The sequence below is a fragment of the Enoplosus armatus genome, chromosome 13, assembly GCF_043641665.1.
Source record: "Enoplosus armatus isolate fEnoArm2 chromosome 13, fEnoArm2.hap1, whole genome shotgun sequence".
NCBI lineage: Eukaryota > Metazoa > Chordata > Actinopteri > Centrarchiformes > Enoplosidae > Enoplosus > Enoplosus armatus.
In genome coordinates, this window is record NC_092192.1 from 16,191,576 (window position 1) to 16,204,322 (window position 12,747).

Here is a 12,747-nt window from a genome sequence, read left to right on the forward strand (position 1 = left end):
AGCAGCAGATAAGAGGCGGAGTTGGATATATGGTGTGTGTCTGCCATCATATGTGTGTGGTTGTGTGTGTGTGTGTGTGTGTGTGTGTGTATGATGCGGTGTACTCCAGCTTAGCCCATGGCCCGGGGCAGTGAGCTGCATTAGCGGCACTGAGTGAGCTGCCTGGTCCCTCCCTATTAGAGTGCTGGTGGCAGAGGAGTGTCACTGCCCAGCATGAGGAGAGCGAGAGAGAGAGAGAGAGAGAGCGAGAGAGAGAGCGAGAGAGAGAGAGAGAGAGAGAGAGAGAGAGAGAGAGAGCGAGAGCGAGAGAGATTAACTGCTGCCACACACACACACACACATACATTTACAGTGTTTACCAGAAAGGACAGTTGAAATCCCAACAACACGCCAAATGACTATAAATACATTCAGAATCAAAGTATCAAATATCACAATCTCACATTTACACAAAGTAAACCGCAGAAATCATCCTCATCACCAGCAACAACAGAGAAACAGAGTAACCTGCCAGTAAAAAGCGCTGTGTAAAATTGTCTGTGTTGCACCTTAGAGGCAATAATCACAGATTCGAAGATGGTTTGAAAGTGCGTGTGACATCCACTGGTTACTGCCTCAGCACAATAACATCCAGTGGCTATTATCGTACAGTGGCGGCAAAAGTACTCAGATTCTTTACTCAAGTAGAAGCAACAATATCAGAATGTAAAACTACTCTATTACAAGTAAAAGTACTGCATTACAAAACCATACTTAAGTAAATGTAAGCATTATCAACAAAAACTACTTGATGTATCAAAATTATTATTACTGATGCTTTAATATTTAAACAGCATTTTAATGGTGATGCTAGTCACCTGATGGAGCTTGAGATCTTTGCATGTTCTTCCTGCGTCAAGGTCAGCTGAACTGGAGACCCTGAATTGCCTATAGGTGTGAATGGTTGTGTGTCTATGCGTGTTAGCCCTCTGATAGGCTGGTGAACCCGGACTAGCACTGAAACAATTAGTCCTTCACTTGGTTAGTTGATCAACTGTGATTGTGGCATTTTTCAATATTTCCTGACATTGTATAGACCATACGCTCAATTAAACAAATAATTGGCAGATTAATCGATAATGAAAATAACTCCAGCACCTCCATCCCTAAAACATATAGTAAGCACGTTTATAACCCTGGCAAAGTGTGCATACTGTTCTGTATATGCTGCTGGATATCATATCATGATCATTTGCTACTAAGCATACATACCCCAGTTTGTGTTTATATTATTGTACAGTTTGTACAATAATATAAACACAAACTGGGGGTAATGTCACTCTTTCCAGGAAACCATCCCTTTGTTGCATCTGCACAATATTAAACTGACATTTTGGAGTGAAAAAGACCTGCTTCACTATCAGACTGACCCCAAATTCTTTTTATTGATCCACAAAGCAAACAGTGACTGCTATTTGCTCCGCATCATCCCCATTGTAGATACAATACGCTGAATTGTTGACCGACGTCTTAACAGAGTTTTACGGTAGAGAGAAACAGAGAGAGCAAACAGCTCACATGCCGTAACCATGTTGAATTATTGACTTGCTTACACATGACATTCACTTTGTACATACTATACCACAAACATCGCCACCTCAGACATTTCCATCACACTGACCCCAAAGCAGCGTTTCAGATCGGCTCACCTCCCTCACCCGCCCGCCCACCCACTGCGGCCAATCACGGCCTGCAATGTTGATCTGGCCCTTACGTGTGTTTGGACAGCTAATAGCGAGGCGGATCAATAGGTCTGATTGAGAGGTCATGTAGGAACATGGCACTTGGATGACCACCAGGGATCCCATTTGATCCCTGATCACATCTCCTCACGGTCCGCGGACAACCAGCTGCATTCACAGAAACACCGTAAGAAAAAGAGACCTCTCCATTACTGTTGCTGGAGTGTGAAATCTATAACTCTATACCAAAATAAATCACAATATGGAGTGTGTCTATTGTGGTCTTACACTTTCAGTTTCAAGTGTTTATTTCCCTCACATCTTTTCTTTTCTCATCTTAGAATAAAATGGTTATTACACATATTATACATTTATTTAGGATTACACTTTTAGTTTAGTACATTTCTATTGCTGACTATTTGTAATTTGAGGAACCACACTGAAAACCAACAAGTTAAGAAGTTTTATGATTGATGGATTAGAGAGAAAATCACTGCCTTTCATAATGAGACAAAGACAGACGTGAAGATGGAGGGAGAAAACAAGAACCAAACTTCTTGCCGCTGCTGTGATCTGCTGAGTGAATAAGCATTTCCTTAAATACAATTTCTTAGTAAAGCCTGCTGTAATCTCCTCACACTAATCCCTCTTTCGCTAGCCTAAACAAAAGAGTAGAAGAAAGCGGGAGGAAAGGGGTAAAACCTCTTTACTCAAATCCCATTTCTTAACCCAGTCCAGGCCACATAAACCCTCCAACTCTTTTGCTCTGTAAGCCCTGACACAAGCCTTCCTGCTTTCACTTTCCTTAACGACTCTGGATGTGGTTAGAAGTGCAGATTAACAGCTATCCTTTACAGAGCCAATGGGTAGGAATCATTCGGTTACTCTCATCTGACAAAATACTAAAAACAAAAATCCCAGTGATGAGAATGTGCTGATCACTGGACGATAAGACCTGAAATCTACATGAAGATAAATGATCACATTACCGTGACAAATGTAACTTTCATACATCAGCGCATGTGTTTTATATCTCATGTTGGCTCACTTCTGACATATTTGTCTATTTGATTATAGTAGAACCAGTTAAGATGGTTAGTTGGTTGAACTTGTGGTAAGATGTCATTGTTTGTTGTGGCTGCAGCCCCTTCATAGACAGTAAATGAAAATGTAAATATGAGGTCAGTAAGAGACTGATAATGTTGATACTTCGATAATTATGTGTTATTGTTCAGCCCAGGAGTTTGTCTGTAAGGCAGTTTGAACTATACATTTATGCTTTTATTAAGTTTGCAAATGTGCTTTCAAGGGAAAAGGAAAAAGAAAAAACAAAGAAAAAGTGTCATGTAAGTTAAAACTAATCCAACGAATCATGTTGTTTATTACAACTCTCTCTTATTACAGCAGGTTAGTCCTTCCGACTTTGTTGTAGCACTGTTGTTGTGTTCCCAGATCTCAGCAATTACTTTGGCGAGTGCCATGTTATCATAACCAATAGAAATAATGGCCAAAGCTGAAAATAAGACCCCAATTTTGATAAACTGTAATTATTTTTTCAGCCACATGATTGGAAATGTGTAAATCCAAATCACACTTCCCCAACTCTCTAACTCTCTCTCTCAGTTGTCGTATTCTCACACAGCCCGGCTTGAAGGGCGAGATAGTGGCCAGACTTCTGTCAGAGTGATGTGCTTGCAGGGGCTTTCCCATCTCTCCCTCTTACACTGATTGACACTGATACACTGACGCACTGTAAACACGCTCATACCGCATGTGTGAGTGTGTTTGATGGAGACACAAAGAGAGAAAAGGCAGGGGAGAGTGACGGCGGCGTTAGAGTGTGTATGTTTCTGTGTTATGTGCACGTGAGCAGGCGTGTGTACTAGTGTGTAAATAGTCAATAATAGCTGACACTTGTCAGCCCTCTGCTCTGTACACACAAAGCCCGTGGTTGAGCCATTGTTGAACTCCGCCTCTCCACGCCAGCTCCCCCCCCCATCTATCCCTAACTGGGCCTCTCAAGCAGAGATAATTATGCCTATTGTACCCCTTGCACACACAAACAACGCGCGCGCGCACACACACACACACTTGTTTGTGCTAATTTACACACCCACCCACGTGCCTACTCAACCTAACTGAGTAAAAGATGGCTGCCAGCACCCCATCTGCTCCTGCCCAGCTCTCAGCACACTGGGGCAAATGTGAAAGGGGCAAAAATATCCGGAGAAAGTGAACGACAATCAACTTGTTTTGTTGCATTGGAAACTGGATTTTAGCGGTTAAAAATGAATGCAGTTCCACATTTCCATGTTGTTTTGTAATTTCTTAGGTAGATCATTTTACAAGAAGCTGCTCATTGTTAAGTTTTGGTGTTACTGCCATATGTTTGCGTGTGTATGTACATAATAGCGGCACCTTCAGCTGCATTTACTCATTAATGTCCCCCGCTAACCCCCACGGCCTGCTCCGTGCCATGTGGGACAGAGGCAGGGGCAGAGGAGGGAGAGGTGAGGGAGGGATGGGGCGAGACTCGAGGGTGGGGGTGAGAGAGGGTCGACAGTCGATGGAGTTGTGTTCAATGAGCCCAGGGGACGCCACGTGCTCCCTGTCCTCCTCTGTCACACCACGTCCTGCTGTGCCCAGGCAGCAGGAGCACAACAACAGGACGGCCGTCACGCAGCAGATCCGAGCGGAGCCTTAATGTATCCCGAGTTAATGTTTGATGAGCGCTCCGTATTCAGGCAGGTTCATGCAAAAACTGAAAATGGCTTTATTGTGTTACTTTTGAGGGGGATGTGTGTGTGTGTGTGTAGGCTTTTACATTTGTACTTTGTAGAAGCGAGTGTGTGTGTGTCAGACCAGTGTTTACAAGAGTCCGCGGTGTCCCAGACAAGTGTATCTATTAATGTATTCCTGCTCTGAGTGCACAAGCACAGATTTACAAACACACATCGTGTCCTAACACACCACTGCTCTCCATGAGGTCCCTCTGCCTTCGTCACCTCTCTCCTCCTGCACCTGTGTGGAGCTTTATGACACATAACTTTTTAATTACTTACAGGAAAAGCTGCTGCAGTATGTGCATGTGTGAATAAAGGGGCAATATACATGTATATACACTTCTATCTATATGATGTGCTGTGAACTATTCATGGACTGTATGAGCACTTTATTATAAATGTCACTAAGAAGCAAAATATTGCCATTAACTTTGAACGTTTCATCATATGCTTCTCTAAAGCTTTGCTTTCAAATTCTGGTTTCTGCTTTTTACTGTTCAGTGTGTGGCAAATTATTTTTAGAAACAAAAATAAAACTGATTCTTAAAATTTGTTCATTTAATCATTTGCTTATGACTAGAGCTGCAACAATTAGCTGATCGATTAGTCAATTGACAGAAAATTCATTGGCAACCATTTTGATAATCTGTCAATTGTTTTTGTCATTTTTCAAGCAAAAATGTAAAAAGAAAGTTAGCTCCAGCTTCTGGAATGTGATACATATGATACGTTTCTCTGTTATATCATTGTAAACAGAATATCTTTGGGTTTTGGACTGTTATAACAGACATTTTTCACAATTTTCTAACATTTGTTTACAACAAAACAATAAAAAATAAATTGAACTAAAAGAAATCAGAAAATAATCAGCAGATTAATCGATTCATCATCATTAAACTCAAGTCAACTCTCCAAACTAATCAGTTCGGTTTAGTTACTATAACTTGCTTATCCCACAAATTGATAAACTCAACCGTAATTTTTCAGGTGTTTCCTATGTGTGTGTGTGTGTGTGTGTGTGTGTGTGTGTGTGTGTGTGCGTGCGTGTGTGTCCACATGGTTGTGTATTGTTGTGTCTCTGCTGAACTGCTTGACTTCCAGCAGGGACCCCAGGGGGCAGAGGATTGATCTGTAATGTAGCCTGTAAGCGACCTCGCCACCCGGTGACACCCATTAGGATCCAAGTTCACATTAAGGCCTGATAACTCAGCATTTACACACTGTCGGGTTAGACTGATTAAATCCACCGAACACACTTTTCCTCTTACAGTTCTCAGGAAATGTAGTGTACAAACACAAAACTGCCTGTTTAATGAGACACTAGATCAATGCAGATCTATATGCAGGCGAAACACATCTGCATCATCTAGTTCTATCTCCTAGATGGAGAAGAAGAAGATGGAGAGGAAGTTTGGAGAGTCACTACATAAGAAAATGAGAGGATGAGACTAAAGAAAGTACAAAGTGTTAATGTGTGTAATCTTGTTTTTTATAATCTCATCCATACATTTCAGCTCTGGGTTTTATGGCCATGTGTGTCAAATCACTGTGCAAATACATAAACAAGACCAAACTGTGTGGCAGGTGGACATGGTTGGGCATCTTCTGTGGACCACCATGTGGTCGCAGCCATCTGCTGGTCCCAGTCTCTATTCATCGGAGCCACTCATTAGCTTTCTGCTGGTTAGACTGACGGCCTCGATCTGCAAGCTGAACCCTCTCTGTGTCCCACTGTTGTTTTTTATTCCCGTCCACAAACCCTCCATCTCTCTGTCTCCGCTCCAGCTCTCCTCCTTCAGATCACTGCTCAGACTAGCATTGTCTCATGAGGGTCACGCACACACACATAAACACACACACACAATGCTTAACTACAGGCACGGTATGGGACGGGGAAGTGAGAGGGAAATAGGTCAGTCTGCCTGCACCCCTCCCCTCTTAAACCCCGTCACTGTCCTGGCTGGACAGGAAAGTGGGGCAGGCAAGGGGACACACACACACACACACACACACACACACACACACAGCTCCAGATGGGAAACGTGTGTTTGACAAAATGGAACCTGTTGGGGTTCAGAGGGCACGGCCGCGTTGTGTTATGTCATCAACTCAACCTTCAGACCGGTATGTGATCGTGCTACTGATCAGGGTCTGCACACAACATGAAGCAGACAATTCAGATTCACCTTTTATTGTTGAATTCAAAAGGAAGGTGGGCAGTCTGATCACTTTTGTAATCTTCCTTTGTATTCAGATGGTGGCCAATCAGAGAGGAGAGACACAGGAAGGAGCTGTGGTGGGGTTCAGCCTCCGCTCTGTGGTGGCACAAATGTTGTTTTGAAGGTAGATGACTTGAATGCATCAATACCTCCGACAGAAGCCAATTAAAACAATATCTATGTATTGAAACTAATGGAGTGAGGAGCTTAGTTTAACAGCACTTATCCTTCGTGCAGACATTTTGCAGCTGAAATGCATTTCTGGAAAACACAACTGGCCCTATTTTTTTTATTTTGCGTTGCAATGATACGACTAGCCAATCACAGCCCACCCTTGAGACAAAGTATTGTTTCTGGAATTCAAAGAAAGTTCAGGTGATGGTTGAGTGCTTTGACTTGTTGTTTGCAGTGGATTTCAGCAGACAATGCCCCTCTTTCTCAATAGAATACCAGATAACATCCTCGGCAGAGTATTTGTTACCACGGAGACAGCAAATTTGAACAACATAAAAGACATGCAAGTCAGTTGCGTGCATGTGATTGTTTGTCTCTCTTCACTATATGCCAACCGCCCGCCCCTGCCTTCTGCCCAGTGCATGCTGGGATAGACTCTTGCCTTTCATGATCCTGAACAGGAACACGCATGCGAGGAAAATGATGGAATGAATGTTTTTTGTTTTAAAGGGACAGGTGCACGTGTGACCTTTACACAGACATGTATGGATTTACTCGACTGCAACTCTTCCTGCTGTGTTTCTTAAGCTGAGCATAAGAAATAGTGACAGGCAAGGCAGGTAACCACCCACTCACTCGCATGCAGAGAGCTCTCAGTCACAAAATCAATTTTAATTTTCACATCTTCATTAGACCCATCCAGAGAATCTTTTACAGGAGAGAGAGGTAGAGAGAGAGTTTGACCGGTGATGTTAGAGTAACTCAAAGAGGTGGTTAAGTGAGAGGGAGATCAGCATCAATCATGTTTCCCATTGGACTGTTTATATAACCACACATATCTACTGTATATGGATATTCATGGTGTGTGTGTGTGTGTGTGTGTGTGTGTGTGCATGTTGTTGTGCATCCATGTGAGAGTGTTCTTGCTATATTCAGATTACGAACTGTTCTGGGGGGGGGGGGGGGCGGGGCCGGGGTCAAGGTTGAACACACCGCGAGTGCTTGTTGTGTTTGTGTGTGCCGCATGCTGTCGTAGGGACAACGAACGCCGAGTTCAGTGAGCAGCTCATCATGTTCAACATCTGATCCTCACACTCACTGCTCATCAACTGACCTATATACCCCTAATTACACACAGCAGCCTCATGACACAGTGTACACAGCAACACCCCATACATGAAAGAAACATTAATGCACACACAGAGGACAGGCACATCCAAACCAGATCAACTGTATTTATGTTTAGGAATCACAGGAGGTCATGTTGTCACTGTGAACCAAACACGACGGGAACTCTTCATCTGTGTAGACTTAAAATGTAATAAGAACAGAAAAAACTAAACTAAACTAAAATAATTTGTTAACAGAATATTTTATACAAGAAGATGGCAGGTTGGTGTGTGTAAAATATGTGCATGTTTTTTGCTAAAACAAAATGAGAAATTGTGTGTGGAAAAAATAAGAGAATAATATTTAATCAAACTGAATTTTATAGCCAAAATATGTAGTTCCTTAATGTAGCAGCTTTCTGTCAGATAAGTAAGTGAAGACAAGCAGGAAATACAAAGTACAGTAAAACATAATAATAGTGTACATGAAAACTGAAAATGAACTAAAAAAATACACAGAAAATAACAAATTACTGCAACCTTGGTGCATGTGTATGTGTGACACAGTGTCTGTGTGTTTTGCATACATATAATATAAAACGCCATCTGCCAGGACCTGAGGCCGTTCTTGCCCTACTACCCTCCTTGCTTCTCTTCCTTTGGTTCATTTTTCTCCTCTTCCTCTCATCCCTCCCTCCTACGTTGTTATTATAGCATTTTAAATGCAGAACATAATCATGCAAACACACATTATATAATCACATAATAAATACTTATAATGTATTCACAAACAACTACAACAGACGAAAAGACTGAACATCACATTTCTCTTTCTCCCTCTCTTGTACTCACACACACACACACACACACACACACACACACACACAAATGAGGTTAATGAAGATGAATGTGGGGGCACAGTCCTATTGACATCCTGTGTCTCTAATTGTGGCCCTGTTCTTCAAGGACATGGTGGTGAGACAAGCAGGGAGAGGACAGAAATAGATCTGATGAGGAGAAACTGTGGAATAGTCATGCGACTTGGAAGAGCGTCTGTCTAATGCAGTGTCAATCACAATTATTGACATTAGGGGGGAAAAAAATGTATGTGATGAGATGTAAAAGCAGTGATAGCAGAGAGGGAAATGTCTGTGGAAAGAAGAGGAAGACGAAGGAGAGTGAGGGAGAAAGGAGGAGGAGGAAGAGGAGGGGGACCAGATCAGTGATCCAGAACAGTGAGCAGACAGAAGACACGAGTTAAGAGTTCGGTCAAACATTGAGCACAGCGGCGCATCAGCCGTCCTCACACACAAACAGATACACACACACACAGAAGATAAAGACATACCTAAACCCTATGAAATACATCAACCTGCCCACCCCTGGGCGATCCAAATGCACTCATGTGATGTCCTACCTGGGACGATGGAAACAGTGTCTCTCTCCCAGGACACAACGCTGACGTACTCCTGCACGGCAGCGGGGATGAGGCACTTGAACACGGCTACGTTGCCCCGCATCGAGCGCTGGTCCGCCACCCGCACGGTGTAGGGCTCCCTGAAAACTACACAAACGCACAAAAGGCAAGATTATCTCCCTACCACTGAATAGTTGAGGTGTGGTGACCCATGATGGTCTAGATGTTGTCTGAGAAGCTTTTCCAGCCAGACTCAAATACATTTTCTTTTTCAAATTTAAAGATTATCTACACAAAATATATTCCATCATCTATCCAGAAGATTTGTTGACAATGGATGAACACCATGGTGATCTCCTTTTAATCACGCAGTAGTTCTCAGACAAAAACAATAATCTACTCGTGTTTACATCATCAAAAACAACACATTAACACTCCAGAGCAAAACACCCTTTCATCAATTACCGCAGCACTCCACATGTATTCATTGGAAATTACTGGCCCACTCTTGTGTATTGTTTGAACTCTTCTAATCCTGCCTCTGCTTTCACCACAAATGGTGCAAGCCGCCATTAAGCAGGATAATCATGGAAATTATTTTCTAGCTTTGGCATGACATCATCATGAAACACTGGTGTGCTGTTTTCGTGCAGAACTTCATAAGGAACAGAGTGAGCTGCACATTCAAAGTAAATTGAGGGGTTATTTGGTGCTTCAGTTTATGCAGGTTCATGCAATATTTTACACTCTGTTGAATGAGTGGGGACTCATTAGCAAAATCACATGAAAGCTAGGACGTATCCGAAGGTTGCTAAGAAACTGGTTCGGAATCCCTTCCCTGGTAACAGACACGATGACAGCATGCATACATTCCTGCTAAAGCAAGAGGAAACACATGCAAGTGCACGCAAATTTACATCTTCTTTGAACAGTTGAGTTGGATAAAATAGATCTGTCAAGTTCTTTTGAAATAATATGGAATGAACTACCACTGATGTGAATTTGCACAGACATTGTTGTTAGCCATGAAACAGTAAAGGTGATTCAAGTGAGACCCCTGTCAATCATTGTTAAATGGCAGGGCGAGTGCAACACCACGGGCGCAAGACTCAAACCCCAAAACAAAGGGTCGGCATCCTGTCTGACCGTAACTTGTGCACCAGAGCTGCCGGGGCCCGACAGAGGCCGCTGGCTGCAGGATGTTTGGTTCATGCTAATCCCTCGTCTCCTGAGGCCGGGCTTTATGGTCATGTGGGAATGAAGGCAGCAACCGGCTGGCATGCAGCTCAGGGTCCTGGCTGAAATCCTCAACTTGGCACTAGTATTAGTATTAGAATGAATATGAGTATTAGTTCAGGTCGGTGTTGGGAGGCAGAATATGAAAACAGATGTTGATGGCAGGAGGGAAGGGGGAGGGACAGACTGGCCTGAATGAATGATGGGAAGGAGGAGGGGGAGGAGGAGGAGGGGGGACAATAGATGCAGTGCAACTCTCATCCAGCTGTAGCTTTTGTTCCAGCTGCGGTTTGATGTAACTGTTCAGTTTCTTCTCCGTGTATCTCCGCTGGTTCTAGAGCAGGAGGAACCCAAACTCCCAGACGTACTATTTTACTTTAGATGAGGTCTTTCGCTTATTAAAGAAGCCTCTCGCGGTCCAATCAATGGAAAGCACCAATTAGGTTTGTTAATGAGAGATAATTAAAGAAGTGTGCTGTGGCTATATTTAGTCTGGCACAAGAGGACAGTTTGAAGAACGAGGGAGCAGGGAGGAGAAGGAGGACAGGAAAGAGAATATGATGGCAACAGAGGCAGCTTTTGGTCAACAGCTCCAAAAATAGACTACCTACAATATCTACTTGTGTTTACTGATTGATTCTGTATTCTAACTGAGCCCTGAAAATAATTAATTTCTTCTGTGATAGCTGAAATGAGGCATGAGATGTTTTGGTTTGTACAGTAATAGTATATAAAAAAATTTAATAAATATTCCCCTGTTTTAGGTTAGCATATATAGCCGTAAGAAATGGTTAACTTAAGACCACATCTCCTTATCCCTAGGTGTTGAATTACTTTTCACACCTTGCAAAGCTTTAAAAGGCATTGCTTGGAAATATCCAAGAGGCTGTCAAGTTCCTGGTGGCCTTTTAAAAAGTGAAGGATTGTTGATGAGGATGAGCCGGTAATGTGATATAACCTATTGTCACACTTTTTCCTCCTCGTTTGATCTGGTTATATCATCTTAAAATCACATTGGAGTTGCTACTTAACTCTAAGCACTGTAGGGTTTGTGTTTTGGATTTCCTCCTACCAGATGGTGCCATGCTGTAGATGGAGCTGAAGGGGTTATGTGGGTATAAAGTGCAGTGGTCATCACCAGCTCAGTCAAATAGGTGTGAGCGGAGGCCGAGGCCTGGTGTAGTAAGTGATGCAGATGTTCTCTCTGTAGACTGTGTTCTAGGTCAATCTGTGTTCAGGTCGAGACGGGCTATTTTAGGGCAGGTGATTCTGTGTGTGGGTTGGGCTTTTTGCAGCTGCCAATCACATCTGCTCTACTTTGTGCTTTCACAACTGACTCTTTTTTGCTCCATTTCTCATCATGTTATGTCTCACTTTGGCCTTTTGCTCCATAACCCTCCTTTTTCTTTCTCAATCTTTCCGATCCTTCGGTCTCTCTTTGCTCTTAGGCCCGTTCCCTTCCCGACTGTGGTCCCAACTCACCAGCTTTGATGCGGATGTTGGGGCTGCGGATCTTGCCGGCTTGGTTTTCGGCGGTGCAGAAGTAGTCGTTGTCGTGGATGTAGCTGTTGTAGGCGGAGGGCGAGAAGGGGTACAGTTGAAGGGTGCCATTGGCATGCACGTGGCGGATGTGGGGCACGTCGTAGATGTCGTCGCCGGTGGCCAGGTACCAGCGCAGTATGGCACTGGGGGTGCCCCCTGCTGGACAGGGCAGGGACACCCCCACCGAGCTGGAGTAGGTTACCCTCTGCAGGGAGGCATTCACAAAGTACAGCCTGGTGGAGCCCACATCCTCACTGTGTACTGCAGGGGCAAACAGACAACACAACATCACTTAACAGGTCATGGTGGAGGCGAGAGGCCAACGATGAGCGCCTGTTATGTGCCGTATACAAAATAAACAAACAAATGTGTGAATATAAGCTGACAGGATTCCACTGCCGTTGACTTAAAGCAATCGGCATCACATTAATGGGCGAAAAAAAATGGACAGTGGGAATGTCCTTCAAATGTGTGGCAAAATAATCATAACAAATGTATGTCAAATGTCCAGCTGCAAACATCAGTCATGTGATCCAGAAAGCTAGG

At 43.3% G+C, this 12,747-nt stretch overlaps 1 protein-coding gene across 3 annotated transcripts in view; it reads right to left on the minus strand.

The window, feature by feature from the left end:
• Positions 1 to 12,747, minus strand: part of LOC139294933 (cell adhesion molecule DSCAML1-like) — a 49,885-nt gene that overhangs the window by 27,687 nt on the left and 9,451 nt on the right. For all 3 annotated transcript variants that reach the window (XM_070916938.1, XM_070916939.1, XM_070916937.1), the window contains 2 exons: positions 12,142 to 12,462; positions 9,424 to 9,570 (listed from right to left, as the gene is read on the minus strand). In XM_070916938.1, the coding sequence (XP_070773039.1) occupies positions 9,424 to 9,570; positions 12,142 to 12,462 (468 nt within the window). The remainder of the gene's footprint in view (positions 1 to 9,423; positions 9,571 to 12,141; positions 12,463 to 12,747) is intronic.